The 15,557-nt window shown below is 59.2% G+C and overlaps 1 protein-coding gene across 1 annotated transcript in view; it reads right to left on the bottom strand.

Annotated features, from left to right (window-relative positions):
* Window positions 1-15,290, bottom strand: part of PATL2 (PAT1 homolog 2) — a 17,832-nt gene extending 2,542 nt beyond the window's left edge. Inside the window, exons 1-14 of the mRNA XM_026648440.1 lie at window positions 15,267-15,290; window positions 12,777-12,879; window positions 12,023-12,420; window positions 11,535-11,603; window positions 9,581-9,748; window positions 9,051-9,137; window positions 6,369-6,523; window positions 5,687-5,767; window positions 3,933-4,074; window positions 2,984-3,104; window positions 2,804-2,901; window positions 2,341-2,385; window positions 1,364-1,512; window positions 668-827 (exon numbers count right to left, since the gene is read on the bottom strand). Of these exons, the coding sequence (XP_026504225.1) occupies window positions 668-827; window positions 1,364-1,512; window positions 2,341-2,385; window positions 2,804-2,901; window positions 2,984-3,104; window positions 3,933-4,074; window positions 5,687-5,767; window positions 6,369-6,523; window positions 9,051-9,137; window positions 9,581-9,748; window positions 11,535-11,603; window positions 12,023-12,420; window positions 12,777-12,879; window positions 15,267-15,290 (1,800 nt within the window). The remainder of the gene's footprint in view (window positions 1-667; window positions 828-1,363; window positions 1,513-2,340; window positions 2,386-2,803; window positions 2,902-2,983; window positions 3,105-3,932; window positions 4,075-5,686; window positions 5,768-6,368; window positions 6,524-9,050; window positions 9,138-9,580; window positions 9,749-11,534; window positions 11,604-12,022; window positions 12,421-12,776; window positions 12,880-15,266) is intronic.
* Window positions 15,291-15,557: the final 267 nt, after the last annotated feature.

Here is a 15,557-nt window from a genome sequence, read left to right as displayed (position 1 = left end):
TGGTGCATTCCGGCCCCTCCGCCCCTCCTCCTCCTCCTCTCACCGGGCAGGCAGCGTGCCACTCAAAATCGGCTCACATGCCGTGTTTGGCACGCGTGCCGTAGGTTGCCGACCCCTGGTGTAAACAAAGCGCCCCCTTTCCAGTCCAGACGCAGGGCCCAGACACCACAGATCCTCCAGCCCATCGGCCTGGGCAGAATTGTGCCCTACGGTCTATTCCCCAGGGCAGCCGAGCAAGGGACCTTCCGGCACAGCAATCTGCAGACTAGGCCACAGTCTGGCCATGCCCAGCCAGGACTTTCCCTGCAGCCCTGGCTACATCCCCACTTTCCCAGCCTCCCCCCATTGCCCTAGTTATAACCCTGTATTGCTCACCCCTGCTGGACCCTGGGATCCCAGCCCTAGACATGCTGCCCAGGTGGACCCTTCTGCCTCATGCCAGCCCTCTCATTCCCCAGTTTCCTACAATGGTTGAGGCCTTCTCCTGAGCTCCCTCCAGTTCATCAGTACCTGGTGCCTGCAGAATGGCCCCTCTAGAATCTAGGGCCCAGCTTGGATTGAACGCGGAGGGCAAATTCCCTGCTCGCTCCAGGGCAGTGGTTTGGGGGAGGGGGAAATGGTGCCCCATCCCGGGACCAGCCTCTCCCTACCCCCAGCAGGCCATTACCTCATCCAGCACATCCTTCCTCATGAGGAAAGGCAGGTGGCGGGTGACGGTGACCAGGATCTCCTCCGCCTGCTCCCGTGCCAGGTGCGGCAGCAGCCGCGCGGTCAGTTTCTTCCCCTTCCGCACACAAAGGACCTGCAGGAACTCATCTTCCGCCTCCCTGTGGGAGAGCCCTGAGCTGCCCAGATCCTGTAGGACCCAGCACCCTCCCACCTACCCTTGCTCCACTGGCAGCGGGAAGTGCCGCCAGGGAAGCAGGCAACTGAGGTGACAGGGAGGGGCCTGTGCCTCCAGCAGGGGAGTTTAACAGGATCCTGCATGGCTTGGGTGTGGGGAGGAAGGAGGAGCCAGGAGAAGGCAGCACAGGGCCCCAGTGTCCAGCAGAGGAGCTGGCTCCCATCAAGTGGGCAGCTGGCTTAGTCCCAGAGTATTTGATGTGGCACAGCTGGATGTGGAGTGCTGAGTTTGAAGACAGGAATGTTTCAGATTCCCAAACCCGCTAGTGCCAGGCGACAGGGAACAGGGCGTTCCCATCTGGCCCCAGAGATCTGCTGTTCTAACAGCATCTCCATGCGTGTGGGGCGTGCTTCACCATGGGGCTGGGACCTGCACCCTCCCCAGATGGCCCCTAGGCCCCCTTCCCCAGGGGCCAGCCGTGCGCAGGGACAGTGCACAAATGTGCACCAGCAAACTCACTCCTCACTGTCGCACGCCCTGATCTTCAGGGCCTGGTAGATGCGCCCCACTTCATGGCTCTTCTTCTCACGGAAACGGGGGTGCTGCTCTTCGGGCAGCAGGCTCATCTTCCGCTGAGTCTCCTCCACTTCCAGGAGCTGCAGGAACATCTGAGGAAGCAGGAGAGAAGCTAGTAGGTGGGCCGCGGGGGGGTGGGAGGAATAATGAGATCCCATATGAGCCTGTCCGGATAGACAGTAGCCCTACACTCTATATTCTTCCCCCAGCACTCAGCCTGTGACAAGGAGCGAGCTGCCTGGCTGTGAGAGACAAGCAGCTGGGACATCCCAAGAGGTCCCAGCCACAGCTCCTACGTACAACAGAGACTTCCCATCGGGGTTGGGGAGGGACCTGGGACCCTTGGGTAAGTCTCACCCCACCCTCACTGCAAGGATCCAGGACCTCCATCAGCCAGAGGTGCTCACTCAGCCACTCAGGGCTCCTGGACTAGCTCTAATACACAGTTTCTTATGGACTTGTGAACTCTGCAGGGGACTCGGAGAAGCCAGAGATCCACTGATCCACAGCCTCTAATATTGACTATCTGACCTTCTTCAGAATAGCCCTGTGCCCTAGGTTCAAGGAGGCAGATGAATATGGCAGAGTGGAGTGTCTGCACCAAAGCCACATGCAAAGCTGGGATCTTCCACAGAACATCCCCTGGCTTTGCCCCGAGACGCTGTTGGACTCATCTCTCAAACCCTTCCTGCCCCACTTGACACTAACCCTCCCCCCAAGCATCTCTGCCCCGAGAGGCTGGACACGCCAAGTTCCAGGCCACACCGGGTTTGCAGAAGTTGGAGGGAACCGATATCCAGCTTCTAATGAACCCGCCTTCCGCCGCTGCTGTTCCCCTGCCCTTGCTCCCCCCAGCACATCAGCTGGAGGGGAAATGTCTTGCCCCGAAGCCATGGCGGTGCCTGAGGCGCCCCTCTCACCTTCTCGATTCTGTGCAGCGCCCGAAGTCGCTGGTTCCCCGCAGCCTTCAGATCCAGAGGGGAGAAGGGAAGACAACCAGTTACAACCACCACAAAACACAGCGGTCTCCAGGCCACAGTGCTGTCCCCAAGCTACTACCAGGCTTGATCAGATGTGATGGCAGCAGGACACTGAGCAGCCCACATGGGGAGCAGTTCAAAGGGCTCCTGTCAAGCTGCATGAAGCCCAGGAGCTGACCCCACCTGACCCGGCTACTTGACCTATCCCCAGTGCTGGGCTGATCTCACCAGTGATAGAGCCAGAGCCACGGGTGCTGGAGCCTCACTAGCCAGAGCAACTACAGAAGGGGGCAGGGGTCCCAGTCTCCTCCAGGAAGCTTTAAGGCAGCTGAGAAAGCTCCCACCGAGTGGCTGCACAGAGGGCCAGGGCAGGCTCAGGGGAGCACAGCCACCTCATACGTACCTCCTCCTGCAGGGCGTGGTGCACGGCATCGATGGCCCTACGGGGGCTGTAACACGTGGACACGGCAACCTGGCCCAGCGAGCCTGCAATCCGCACCACTGAAAGAGAGGCAGACATGCTGAGAACCCACCCAGGGCCCCTTCTGCCTGCCTCAGGCAGTGCCCTTCCCCTCATCCTTACCAGAGTCATAGATCTCCATCTTCTGAATGTACGGTGTGACCAGCTTGGGGGGCTCCTGCTTGTTGCGCCCCCCAAGCAGCTCCTCCTCTGCCTGCTTCCGCTCCAGCCTGTGGTAATAGGCCTGCGAAGGAAAGGACGGCAAAGCAGCTGTGAGAGGAGGCAGCAGGCTGGGCACAGGCCTGCTATGGGTCTGAGCGCACCGCAGTAGCCATGGCCCACTAGCACCGGAGGACTAGGGGTCCTTGGCCCCCCCTCCCCCACTTTTTAACAAAAGAAACATAAGAGCTGGATTCACGTCTGCTGCTGATTTTTCTTCCCTGCAGAATAATAGATTCTGCCTGGGAGGTGCTGCAATTACATCTTTGGCCCACCAGGGGCTGCTGTGGCACCAGAAGAGGGCAGCTGGCACACCACTGGAGCAGCGAGCCCTGGAGAGGGAGGGGGCACTTCGGTTTTTGCCCTTCCTCCTCCCTCCCGCCTTCCCCCCCCAAAAAAAGGTTTTGATGCCCTTGCAGTGGCCCAAAGAGGGGGAAGGGCTCCACCCAGCCCAACATCAGCCCCGGGGCTCTTGCTGGGGGGAGGAGCAGTTTAATTGGTCCGTCTGCCCCAAGTGGGTTTCTGCACCAGGAGGGGCCAGTCTAATTCTCCTGCCTCTGCCCTCAGTCCAGGGCTCCTGGCTGCCCCTTGCATCCTCCTCATCAGGCCCCATGCTCCGGGGATGGCCAACATCAGGACAGGGCACGAGTACCCTCCTCCACCCCACAGCTGGGGCAGAGCTGTGCAGCAATGGATCCTGTGGGACAGAACCAACCTAGCTGGGGAGCAGCCTGGGGATAGTGGGGGTCTGCCCGCCCAGCTGGGGCTGTGGGGGAAACCCAAGCCCCTCCCAGCCAGGGAGGTCTCTGCCCACTCTAGGGAGAGGAGGCATCGGATCCCCTCCCCCCTTCACCTGGTAATAGTAATCGTCCAGGTGAGGATTCTCACTCTGCAGCTGCATCATCTGCACCTTGATCACCCAATCCTTCTCCTTGCGTGTCATGAGCCCAGAATAGGGATCCGCCTTCGGGGACCATGCCTTCTTGGGGGAGATGCTGCAGGGCAGGAATCACCCCCCAGTGTTACTCCCTGGGGACTCCGCCTGGAGCAGCATCTGCAGCAACCAGCTGCTCCCATTGGGCCAACCCCCCATCAATTAATGGGTTCACATCAGGCTTCTGCCTGGAGATGTGGGTGGTAGCAGGGGGACTACGCAGGCCCCGGGAAGGCCTAGCAAGAGAGGAACCAATATGTGGGGAGCACAAGGGGCCCCGGGATGGGAGGGAGAGCACTGAGCACAAGGAGGTGAAAGATCCTCTGGTTGAGATGATTCTGCTGGCTGCTCCCCCTCCAGCCCCTGTGCTGCACACCTGGCACAGGCCAGCCCCCAGTCCCCTCCTGACCTCCCCCCAGGTGGGTCAGCTCCTTCACCCTGGAGCTGAGCTGGTGGCAGTGCCAGTGGGGGGGGGGAGGGGGAGGAATCATGGGCAGAGCCCCCCTCACATAGAGCTGGCCCTCTCTCCAGCCGCTTCTCACACCCGAGTCCCCCTGCCCACCCAGCACCCTCGGCAGATCTGCCTGGGTCTCAGCCCAACCTGGGGAAGGCCAGGCCACACACCTCCAATGGGAGTATTTCCAGCCATGTACATGGAGGGAGGAGCATGGGGCTGAGGAACCGATATGTGGGGAGCACCAGGGCCCCAGGGAGTGAGAGCTACCCCAGCACCAGGGTATGTCCCCAGTTGGGTGGAGGCCTGAAAGGCAGGGGGAATCCAGAGCAGGCACTGCCAGATACCCCCCAACTGGTGCCACATTAGTGGCAAGGTGCCCCTTTACAGGCAGCAGGTGCACAGAGCCTGGGACAAATCACAGGGTCACAGCTGCTCAGGCCACTGCTATGCTCTGTGCCGGCCGCAGACCACGGAGCACAGTGAGCCAGCCTGGGGCTCCATAACCCCCTATACACAACCCCCGGCTGGGATCACAGTGAGCCAGCCTGGGGCTCCGTAACCCCCTATACACAACCCCCGGCTGGGATCACAGTGAGCCAGCCTGGGGCTCCGTGATATTATGCTTAAACAAAGCACACGAGATTTTTTTATAGGGGAGAAGGCAACACGCCGCATTTATTGAGAATACAGCAGTTTGCATTTGCTTTTCAGTCTCACACACTGACACTCTCTTACCGTGACCCCCTATACACAACCCTTGGCCGGGATCACAGTGAGCCAGCCTGGGGCTCTGTGACCCCCTATACACAACCCCCGGCCGGGATCACAGTGGGCCAGCCTGGGGCTCTGTGACCCCCTACACACAACCAGGCTCACAGCAGGACACAGGCACAAACATCTAGGGGGAGACATCTCAAGCTTCCTTGCCCTGGGCATGGCACTCACAGCCTAGTGCCATCTCCTAGGGGATCAGCTGCCCCGCAGGTCCCTAGCTGAGAAAGCTCCAGAGGAAGCCCTGGAAAGGCACTGCAGCCTAGAGAGAGCAGGGAGTAGCCTGGAGTGAAACATCTGGACCCTGTCAGCAAGCTGCACCCACACAGCTAGGAGCTCCAGGGCGCCAGGCTTAGGTTTGTGCCAATCTCACCATGCGCCGGCTGTGCCCTCCAAACTCCTTACAGGAGCCCCCAGTCTCTTTCCTCCCTGCCCCCCAGCTCACCTCTGCGCCTGCCCTCGCTGCTGCCGCTGATTCAGGATCCGCTGATGCTGAGGGTGCAGCTGGGTCATGTGGCTGGGCACACTGCAATGAAAGACAGGTGGCGGGGATGAGGCCAGCAGCAGGAAGGGCTGATGGAGGATATGGCAATGAAGATGGCTGGGGGCAAAGCGGGGGGGGCTCTGACACTCTGACACCAGGCCAGACTCAGGCCACTGCCTTCCAGAGCGGGGGGCTCTGCATCTGGATCTACAAGGGGCCCTGCAGGGGGGTGCCCTGTCTCTTCCCCCCACTGCCCTGGGGGCGACCTGGGCCCATTCCTGGAGGATCCAGGGGAATGTCCCAGCCAGCCTGCTGGCTAATTAAGGAGCAGCAGCACCAGTTCTAGTCCCACCCCCATGATCCTTAGCCATAAGGTGGGAGGGCTGCAACATTGAACCTCAAATCTCTTTGGGGTTCACAGGCCACAATGCCTCCTTAGCCCCAGCTCTGGTAGGGGCCCTGGCACCCAGCTCCCATTTCAGAGCATGCACCAGATATATAATCCAACCTCAATACCAGACTTTGGCCCAAATCCAGTTTGTGGGGTTAGCCGCCCTCCCTGCCCCCACAATCAGTGGGGAGATCAGACAGGCTGGAGCCCTGGACACTTTGGTCACAGGGATCCTGCCCCCTGCCACAGTACCTGAACTTCAGCTGGCAGCCGGCTGGAGGACTGAAGAAGAGAGGGGGCTCCAGAGAGGGAGACATGGGGCCAAAGTGCATGGCCAGGGGCTGCGTTGGGGTGCTGATGTTGCGTGACATGGGCCTAAAGGGGGTCGGAGACACATACCCCGAGCTCTGAAAGAGGAGAGAAGGATTAGGTTTCCAGAGCTGGAGCACCCTCTTCCCCTAACCAAGAAACCCAGGAGCCCTTGAAGGGCCAGTATGGATGTGGGGCACTTTCGTTCACCTGGCATTAAGGAGAAGGAGTGGAATGCCCCATGGCCAGAGGTGCTGGCTCCTCCCTGTCCCTCTGCATGCTGTAGTGGAGCTGCCTCCTCCTCTGCACCCTGCTGCATGCTGATGAGAGCGGCACAGGCTGCATGGCAGGATGGAGCTCCTTCACCCCTCCCCCACGCAACTACCAGGCATTGCCAGGAAACGCCCAGAGCTGGAGGAGTTTTGTTGCGGGTCCATCTCCAGTCAGTCATGTGGACAGCATCCCCTACTAACTGACAGACACTGCCCTAGTTGCCCATTGGGTCTGAAAATTCCTGCTCCCAGCTGTTCCTCAAGGCCCCGGCGGGATCCTGTCCTCAGCCCCATTACACAGACCACAGCTGGGACTTCAGCATCATGCTGCCAAGCCAGCAAAGATAGTCTCTGCTGCCCCAGCGCCAGGGAGGAGTCAGGTGACCTATTAGTGGGCTCCAGGGATACGGTCCAATCCCTTTCCGGCCATACTACAAGGGGAACTGTGCCCAACGTGGGACCCAGCTCCAGGCCCTGAATGGCTCCTAAAGACATACTCTTCCCTGCCCTGTGTCCTGCTGCTGGTTCAGCCTGTCCCTGCTTGCCCTGTCCATGCTGTTCTCTAACCTCCCTGTTGGTAGGGTTACCATACGTCCGGATTTTCCTGGACATGTCCAGCTTTTTGGTCCTCAAATCCCCGTCCGGGAGGAATTTCCAAAAAGCTGGACATGTCCAAGAAAATAGGGAGGCATGGTAAGGGGACCGCCTCCTCCCCGGGCTCCAACTTTCCCGGCTCCCGCCGCTCTCCACCGCGCACCGGGGCCAAAGCAACTTCCCCGCGCAGCAGCAGCCGGAGCCCGGGGAGGAGGCGGCTGTGCACTTGGATGCTGCCCACCGCCTCTGTGCCCCCGCAGATCAGGGGAGTTGTTAGTTTTGCTGCAGCCACTCGCACTCGGACAAAAGATGCTCGGGGGACCCCGAGTGTGAGTGGAGTGGCTGCAGCAAAACTAACAACTCCCCCGATCAGGGCCGGCTTTAGCAAGAGCGGGGCCCAATTCCCCCAGGAATTGGGCCACGCTCCGGCCGGAGCTCCGGCCGGGGTCCTGGGGCTTGGGTCTGGGCTGGAGCCGCTGGGGCCGGAGCCAGAGCCGCTGGGGCCGGGGGTGCTCGGCCACCGGCCGGCGCCGGGACCTGAGCCGAGCTGGGCCGGAGCCGCTGGGATCGGGGCCGGAGCCCCGGGGCCCGAGCCGAGCTGGAGTCGCTAGAGCCGGGGCCAGAGCCGCCGGGGGTGCTGGGCCGGGGCCGAGCGCCAGAGGGAGCCGCTCAGCCAGGGGGGCCGGACTGGGCCGCGCCTCCTTGCGCCCCCCCTCCCGCCACCCCAGCTTACCTGCTGCTTGCCTGTTTCAGGCTTCCGGCGAACATTTGATTTGCGGGAAGCAGGGGAGGGGGAGGAGCAGGGGGGCGGAGCATTCAGGGGAGGGGAGGAGGGGGAATGCGGTGTGCTCAGGGGAGGGGGTGGAGTTGGGGCGGGGACTTTGGGGAAGGGGCGGAGTTGGGCAGGGCCGGGGAAGGGGTGGAGCCTGGGCCCCTTGGAGTGTCCTCTTTTTCCAGTATTGCAATATGGTAACCCTACCTGTTGGTCTTTTCCAAAGCATGATGCCTGGAACTGAAGGTGGGGCTTTGGCTGAGGCCTAGAGCAACCTTTCCACACAATATGCCCCAGGCCACCCTCTAGCTCCTCCCCTATGTACTGTACTTGGTGCTGCCCACCTCATCCAACAGGGGGCAGCAGGACTGAGGAGGCACAGGGGACAAGGGGTATGGCTCCAGGAGAACATCCTCAAGAACAATAACGTGTCGGGGGTGGGGGCAGGATCCCAGAGGAGGAGACATTGAGGATGGCTATGCAGTTTGGAACGAAGAGAAGAGAGGTCTGTAAGAGAACAGCTCTGCAGGGGACTATTTCCTTTCCCCATGAGACAACAGAAAAGGGCACTTGGGATTAAAAGACAGAGCATTTGAGGTGGATGAAGGAAGTGATTCTTTATGTAACCACCTGTGGAACTGCCTGCTGGAGGAGAACAGCTTAGTAAGTTACTAAGAAGGACCAGACAGCAGCACCTGCAGTGACACTGACCAGGATGAAGTTACAAGGGCTGATCCTGCCATTTCAGGGCAGAAAGATTCCTTGGGCTAGGGCTTGCTCAGAAGAAATGCCCTCCCTCCCCCCAGCATAGAGCCGTGCTAGCAGCCCGGTCAATAAGCCTTGACACCTTCCTCAAACTCTCTGGCGCTGCCACATTGGGAGATGGGCTGATCAGCTCCAGTGACGCATGTACGGGTGCAGATTGGAATGGCCAAAGCTTCCTGAGAGGCCCTGGGCTGGGAGGGAAGAAGCAGCTTGGGGTGTTACCTGATTGGGGGTGAAGAGAGGTGAGGCTCTGCGGGACGGCATGTACGGTCGAGGGGAGCCCATGGAGCGGGGCATCATGGGAGACTGCTGCAGGACAGGAGACAGGAATGTTACTGGAAGCAGGAGTCCAGTGGCACCTTAAAGATGCATCTGAAGAAGTGGGTTTTTACCCACGAAAGCTTATGCCCAAATAAATCTGTTAGTCTTTAAGGTGCCACCGGACTCCTCGTTGTTTTTGCGGATACAGATTAACACAGCTATCCCTTCGATACTGGAAGCAGGGCTGCAGCAGGCTAACTGACTGGGCCAGTGTCAGGCCCTGCCCTGCGGCTTGCCCGGCAGCATTCAGCATCAATGGTGTAAATAGCACATGCAAGACAGACACTGTTGGAGCTGCACTGCGGTGAGGGATGGCCCAGAGCATGGGGCAGAGTGACCCCAAAGTGACACGGGGCAGAGGGGGCCAACTGAGGAGTAGCAGGGACGCAGGAGCAGGGGAATGAAGGGCAGAAGGTAGGAAGTCACTTTACCTGCCGCATAAAGCGCTGAGGGAAGGATTTCGGGGACATCATTCTGAAGTCTGGGCGCTTGAGTCCAGGGGAGCCCAGGTACCCCCTCTGCGCTGGGGAGACAAGGAAGTCCAGGTTCATATGCGACATGGGGGGGCCCCTGTCCAATGCCTGGAGAATGGCTTTGTCCTACAGGGGAGACAAAGATAGAGCCTTTCTGCTGTACCCCAGGGTATACCGGGCCACTGCTGGAGGGAGAGTGACAACCCTGGCAGCCCCAAGGACTGGTTTCAGTCAGCACTGCCTGCACCCAAACCAGGTGAGACGGGCCCTCGAGTCCCCCACAATCCCAGGGAGCTGGGAGCACTGACTAAAGGGATCAGCAGTGAGACAGAGCCGACATTCCCAGGGTCACCTCTAGGCCAGGCCCATGTGAGCCTGGGTGGGCAGATGGCTGGACAATCCCTGCTTTGGAAAACAGCTGTATATACCTGCCTGTAGGCCACAAAGCCAGCCAGCCCTGGGGTTTGGAGTCGCAATGGAGTGGGGGTAGGGGAAAGCTCTGCGCACGGGCACCTCCAGCTCTGGAGCTGCTAGAGGGATTGTGGAGCCAATACACTCCCCAGAGCATAGCAAGGGCTGGCTGGCTTTCCCGAGCCCACGAGGAGCGCTACAGCTGGGGATATGCCCTCCCCACAGAGCTCCCAAATTCCACCACAGGATCAGCTCAGCTCTAGCAGGGCACAGGAGTCTTTGCACCAACCCCGCCTCAGGGGGATGGGCCAGAGGAGTCTCTTCCATGCCTCCAAACTCCTTCGGGGCCACCAAAGCCCATTCTCTATCGACCGCCAGTCCTGGAACCCTTCCACGTTCCTACAGCACCTTCAGCCTGAAAGAGCCCTCTGTCCGCACGCCATGCCAGCTCCTGCCCACCCTTGGGACACTCCCCCACCATATCCATCAGTCCCATGTACCAGCCCCTGCCTGAAACTCAGCAAGCCCTTTGGTTTGGGCTCTGGACCCCTGGATGTTCAGGGGAGTGAGGGGGAGGGGACTTCCAGCCTAGGCAGCTTGATGGCTCCAGAGCATTGGATGGTTCCATGCTCACGGTGCCCAGTGATGCCCTCTTCTGGATACGGGGAGAAGGCAAAGGGTGGTGCTCACCTCCAACATGCGGCGCGACAGGATGCTGCTTGGGGATGAGGTCCACGCACCTGAATCTGCAGCCATCTGAAAGGCACTGGGAGTTAGGCTCGATGGAAAGACTTACCGAGCAAAGGTGGAGGGAGCAAGAAGGAAAGAACAGCTGTAGTCCCAGCATCTGCCAGCAGGAGGCACTGCAGAGAACAGCTTAGAAACACTGAGTGAACCTACAGCTACTCCAGGCCTGGCCTCTTCCAGCAGGAGGCGCTGTAGAAGCTACAACTATCAGGGGAGCTCCCAGCCACTCACCCTAGTCCAGTGGTCCCCAACCTTTTCCGGGTGGCAGGTGCCGGATGACGAGCCACCGAGGACCGTGGCCGGCGGACAAGCATCTGCCAAAATGCCGCCAAGAAGCGGCAACGTCAAGAGGCGTCGCTGCCAAAATGCCGATGAAAATCAGCAGCATTTCAGCGGCGACACCTATTGGTGAGGCTGCTTTTCAGCGGCATTTCAGCGGCGACACCTATTGGTGAGGCTGCTTTTCAGCGGCATTTCGGCGGATGCTTGTCCGCCGGCCAGTATGTGGGCGCACCCGCGGGCACTGTGTTGGGGACCACTGCCCTAGTCTCTTCCAGCAGTGGGTGCTGCAGGTACAGGGCCAGCAACTGAATCTCCCCATTGCTCCAGTCCCAGCCCCCTCCCTAGACGAGATGCTGTGAGGTGCAGGAGCACTGGTTGTGGGGGAGCCCCAACCTCCTCCCATCCCCCCTCCCCCAGCCAGCAGCACTCCAGGGAACCGGGACAGGCAGGGGGAAGGTGACCTCACTCTTACCAAGTCATCGCCCTCGAACTCTCCCCAGGTGGAGCCGATCCTGCTGTCGAGAACTGCTGAGTCCAGGCTCTGCAGGGCACAGAAGAATTGCACTCAGTCCCCGCGGTCTGGGGAATTCAGCTTCCCTGCCTCCCTCTGGACCTGGGGGAGAAGGAAGGGGACTTGCCCCAGGGAGAGTGTGGGGGAGTCACTTGCTGCCAGCATGGGGAGGATCTGTCCTCAATCCCAGAATGGCTGACCCTGGGGTCAGTGAGAGGAAGGGGCAATGCACATGGCCATCTCCCAGCAGACCCCCTCCCCCGCCTCAGTTGGTATCTTCCCAGTTCCCAGGGGCTGCTAAAGTTAATGGGGAGAATCCCGGTGTGCGTGGGTGGGAGGGACCCCCTGCCCAGACTGCTGGGAGGAGACAGCACCACTCCCCAGACACTCATGGAGAAAGGACTAAATCCACATGCCCTTCTGAAGCCACCACCCCCGGCCTTTCTCACCTCCAGCGTGGGCTTGCTGTGCACAGCTCTCATCACTGCTGGGTCTCCCAAATCATTCTGCTCCTCGTTGTCCTCGTCATGCTGCTCCTCTTCTTCCCCTTCTTCTTCCTCCTCCTCCTGTTCATCTACCCCTATCTCCTCCTCCATGTCAGCAAAGTCGTCATGCCGAGCCCCAGGCTCTGCCTCACCTTCTTCCCCTGCCTCTTCCATCTCCTCCAGCATGGGCTGCTCCTCTTCTGCCCCCAGGCCAGGCTGCTCAGTGGCCTTGTACTCATCCTCCTCCTCCACCGCTACCTCTGCCACCGCCGCTGCCTCATTTTTGCCCACAAGACTCAGCTCGGGGCCTTTAACTGGAGGAGCCAGGGCTTTTGCCACTTCCTCTTCCATGGAGTCTCGATCTTTGGAGGAAAGAAAGGAGGGTTCCAGTCAGGGGCAGGGAGCTGGGGGATTCCACAGCAGCTCCACTGCCTGTGGTGTGCCCAGTCTGAACTGGGGGAGATGCTGCCCTGACCAACAGGGGGAGCTAGATGCTGGGAAATTGACCTTTGAGCTTCCTGCTCCAGAGAGCAACTCCCCAGGTGTGGGATCGCTCCTGCAAGTAATACCCCCAAGCCCCAGCCATCAACACCTCCCAACAAGCCCAAGTCACACCCCAGCTGCCCAACCTTTGTGTTCCCCATTGCCCTCTCTTTCCCAAGTCTGCTCACCCCCCGTGCCCTGATGCTCATCCTCTCCTGCTGCCTCCAAGCCCTACCTAACCCAAACGTCATTTCATTGTACAGGTCAATCTCCTCATCTTCCTCCGCCATTTCTTCCAGCAAAGGAGCATCTTCTGCCAGGAGATAGTCTTCTAGGATCTAGGAGACAGAGCGAGATGGGGAATAGGGCGTCCCTGCCCCTTCCGGGAGCCAGCTGGTAAGGAAAGAGACATCCTGACCTGCCCCAAGCCAGAGAGGACGGTGAGCACCCATCTGCTCCCCCAGCCAAAGAAGGGGTGCTGAACTAATACCACAGTATTGACAAAGATCTTCCTCTAGCCAAGCCCCAGATGGGGCATGTCCTGCTGGCTAACAACAGGTATTTAGAGATCCCTGACAGCCCCTACTGCCAGGGCCGGCTCCAGCTTTTTTGCCACCCCAAGCGGTGAAGAAAAAGAAAAACCCGATTGAGCTGCCGCTGAAGTGCTGCCGAAGAGGAAGAGACGGAGTGAAGGACCCGCTGCCGAATTGCCACCGAAGACCCAGACGTGCTGCCCCAATAACGGATGGAGTGATGCTCCTTTCTATTGGCCGCCCCAGGAACCTGCTTCCTTCGCTGGTGCCTGGAGACGGCCCTGCCTACTGCTAATCCCAGACTCCTGGCACCCCCAAGGCACTAGCTGGAAGGGTGATGGCAACTTAGTCTACCGGCTTTTAATCTTTCAGCTGCTCCACTGAAATCAATGGGAAGTTTACCCTGCTTCAGTAGAAATTAACTGTGGGGCCCTGAGCCTACAACTTGTTTCAGAGACTCAGAGAATCCATGTGGACTTTAAGAGAGTTCTGTGTGGGCACAGGATCCAACCACATGGTACAAGTTGGAGGACCGGGGTCTCAGTCAGTAAAGCTCCTGTCACTGAGTGGGAAAAGCAATGCCAGAGCTGTTAGAAACAAAGTTATGTCTGTCCTTTTGTTTAACTAGCCACTGGCATGTGCAGTTCCTCAGTTTGTACACACAACTGCTGTACTTGCACAAATTAGGAGCCCAGTTCTACACCTTCACTATGTGATAATGTAGCTCTCAAAGTATCACTGGTAGGTTTAAGAGTTATCACCCAGCTGATATTAATGAGGGAAGTTCATGCTCCTCAAAGCTAACACTGTCTACAGACTCGGGACAATCGTGCATTGGTTTCACACAAGTCCCATTTAGAAGGTTTGCTTGGCAACCAGGAGGACAAGAAGTTTTTCTTAAAATGAAAGTGGAGATTCTGCAGAACCTACATTGGTCAAGGGGCTGAAATGAATCCACCAAGGGGGTCAGAGACAGCCCCACTGATATTGGACCCAGAGGAGGTGATGTGCAAATCTGATGCAGTGAACCAGGGAGCCAATGGAGGGAGTGATGTAGTTTGAACAGCAGCAGAACAAAGGATCTTCAGTAGCAGCATTTTTGACAGATCCCAGGGAGCAGAAGAGGGAAGGCCAGAGAGGATGTTACTGTGATAAAGGCAAGAAGTGACCACTACATGGAGAAGGGGTTTAGCTGTGAGGACAGCAGGGAAAGGGGGACATTAGACAGGAGACAGGCTCTAGCAAGAGGCTGGATATGGGGTAGAAGAGCCAAGAGGCTGCCCAGATCATAGGCCTTGGGGATGGGGAGAGGTGTGAAGCTGCCTGATGGGGAAACAATAAGAAGCTCCATCCTGATGAGGGAGAGGTAGCGGTGGGAATGCCCAAGAAGCAGCTGGAAAGAGGCGTTTGGATGAAGGAGGAAAGGTGGATTTGAGAACCAGCCTCACAGAAGCAGTAGCTGAATCTGTAGGACACGAAAAGGAGCCGAGATGATCCTGGCTTAGTGCCGTGGAGAGGCCCTTTAGTTTCATACCATTAGACTCTAAACTGGGACAAGCAGCCTTAGTCTGGGAAAGGCTAAGAGGCAAAACCAAGGACCAGGCTGTGAGCTAGGAAAAGCAAACTTCAGACTAGACATCAGGATAGACATCCCACGAGGGGACCAAGATACTGGCTTAACCAGTCAGAGCAGGGCTGGAGCCACTGAGTGGTCAAGTCACACCGGTCATCTGGGGCTACACAGCCATAGCCCAGTGGCTGGGCATGCATGGGCACTTGACTCAGCACCACACCAGGGGTCTCACCTGGGGCCAAGGGGAGTAGCTCTGCCCTTGCTGGGAGTTCCCCACCCATGAGCCTCGCTGCTTTCCTGCCTGGGGCACTTGCCAGGGCCAGTGGCTGCCCTGAGCCTGGGGGCTGGTAACTGCCCCCTGCCCTGCACAGCCAGGCACCTGGGGTCCGAGAGGCAGAGCCAAAGGGTAGAGGAGCTGGAGCAGGCCAAGGGGTGACTGCCAGGCAGGCCAGGGGGCTCCAGGTGGGGGTGGGGCGGGACAGGACAGTGCAGCTATCCAGAAGGTGATGTCCTGGCACTACACAGAGGGAGCTCTCCCCTGACCCAGACGCCCCCAAAGCGGGAGATTCTGGGCTCCTGGGGTGGGGGAAGAACCGGGACGGCAGTAGAGAACACTTACAGCCAGCTCACTACTCTCCGCCATCGCGCCGTTCCCACCCACCGAGATTTCCCTCTATGGGGCCGGGCTCCGGCCGCCGGGCGGCTTTTAAAGGGCAGAGGCAAGGGGAGCGAGGCTGCGCCACTGCGCATGCGCGGAGCGCACTCATCTTTACAACATGGCGGCGTGCAGTTAAGTAAGCAGGAGCGTGCACCTGCGCAAGTGTGAGGCTGCGCTGCCTCACCTGTAGCCCCTCTCGGCAGTGACACCGTCCAGGAGCTCCTATTCCTCCTCCCCGTTTCTGTGTAGTGG

This window comes from Terrapene carolina, unplaced genomic scaffold, assembly GCF_002925995.2.
Source record: "Terrapene carolina triunguis isolate 2854851 unplaced genomic scaffold, T_m_triunguis-2.0 Scaffold67, whole genome shotgun sequence".
NCBI classification, from domain to species: Eukaryota; Metazoa; Chordata; order Testudines; family Emydidae; genus Terrapene; species Terrapene triunguis.
The sequence above is the reverse complement of the archived record's forward strand: the minus strand, read 5'-3'. Positions and strand labels throughout refer to the sequence as shown.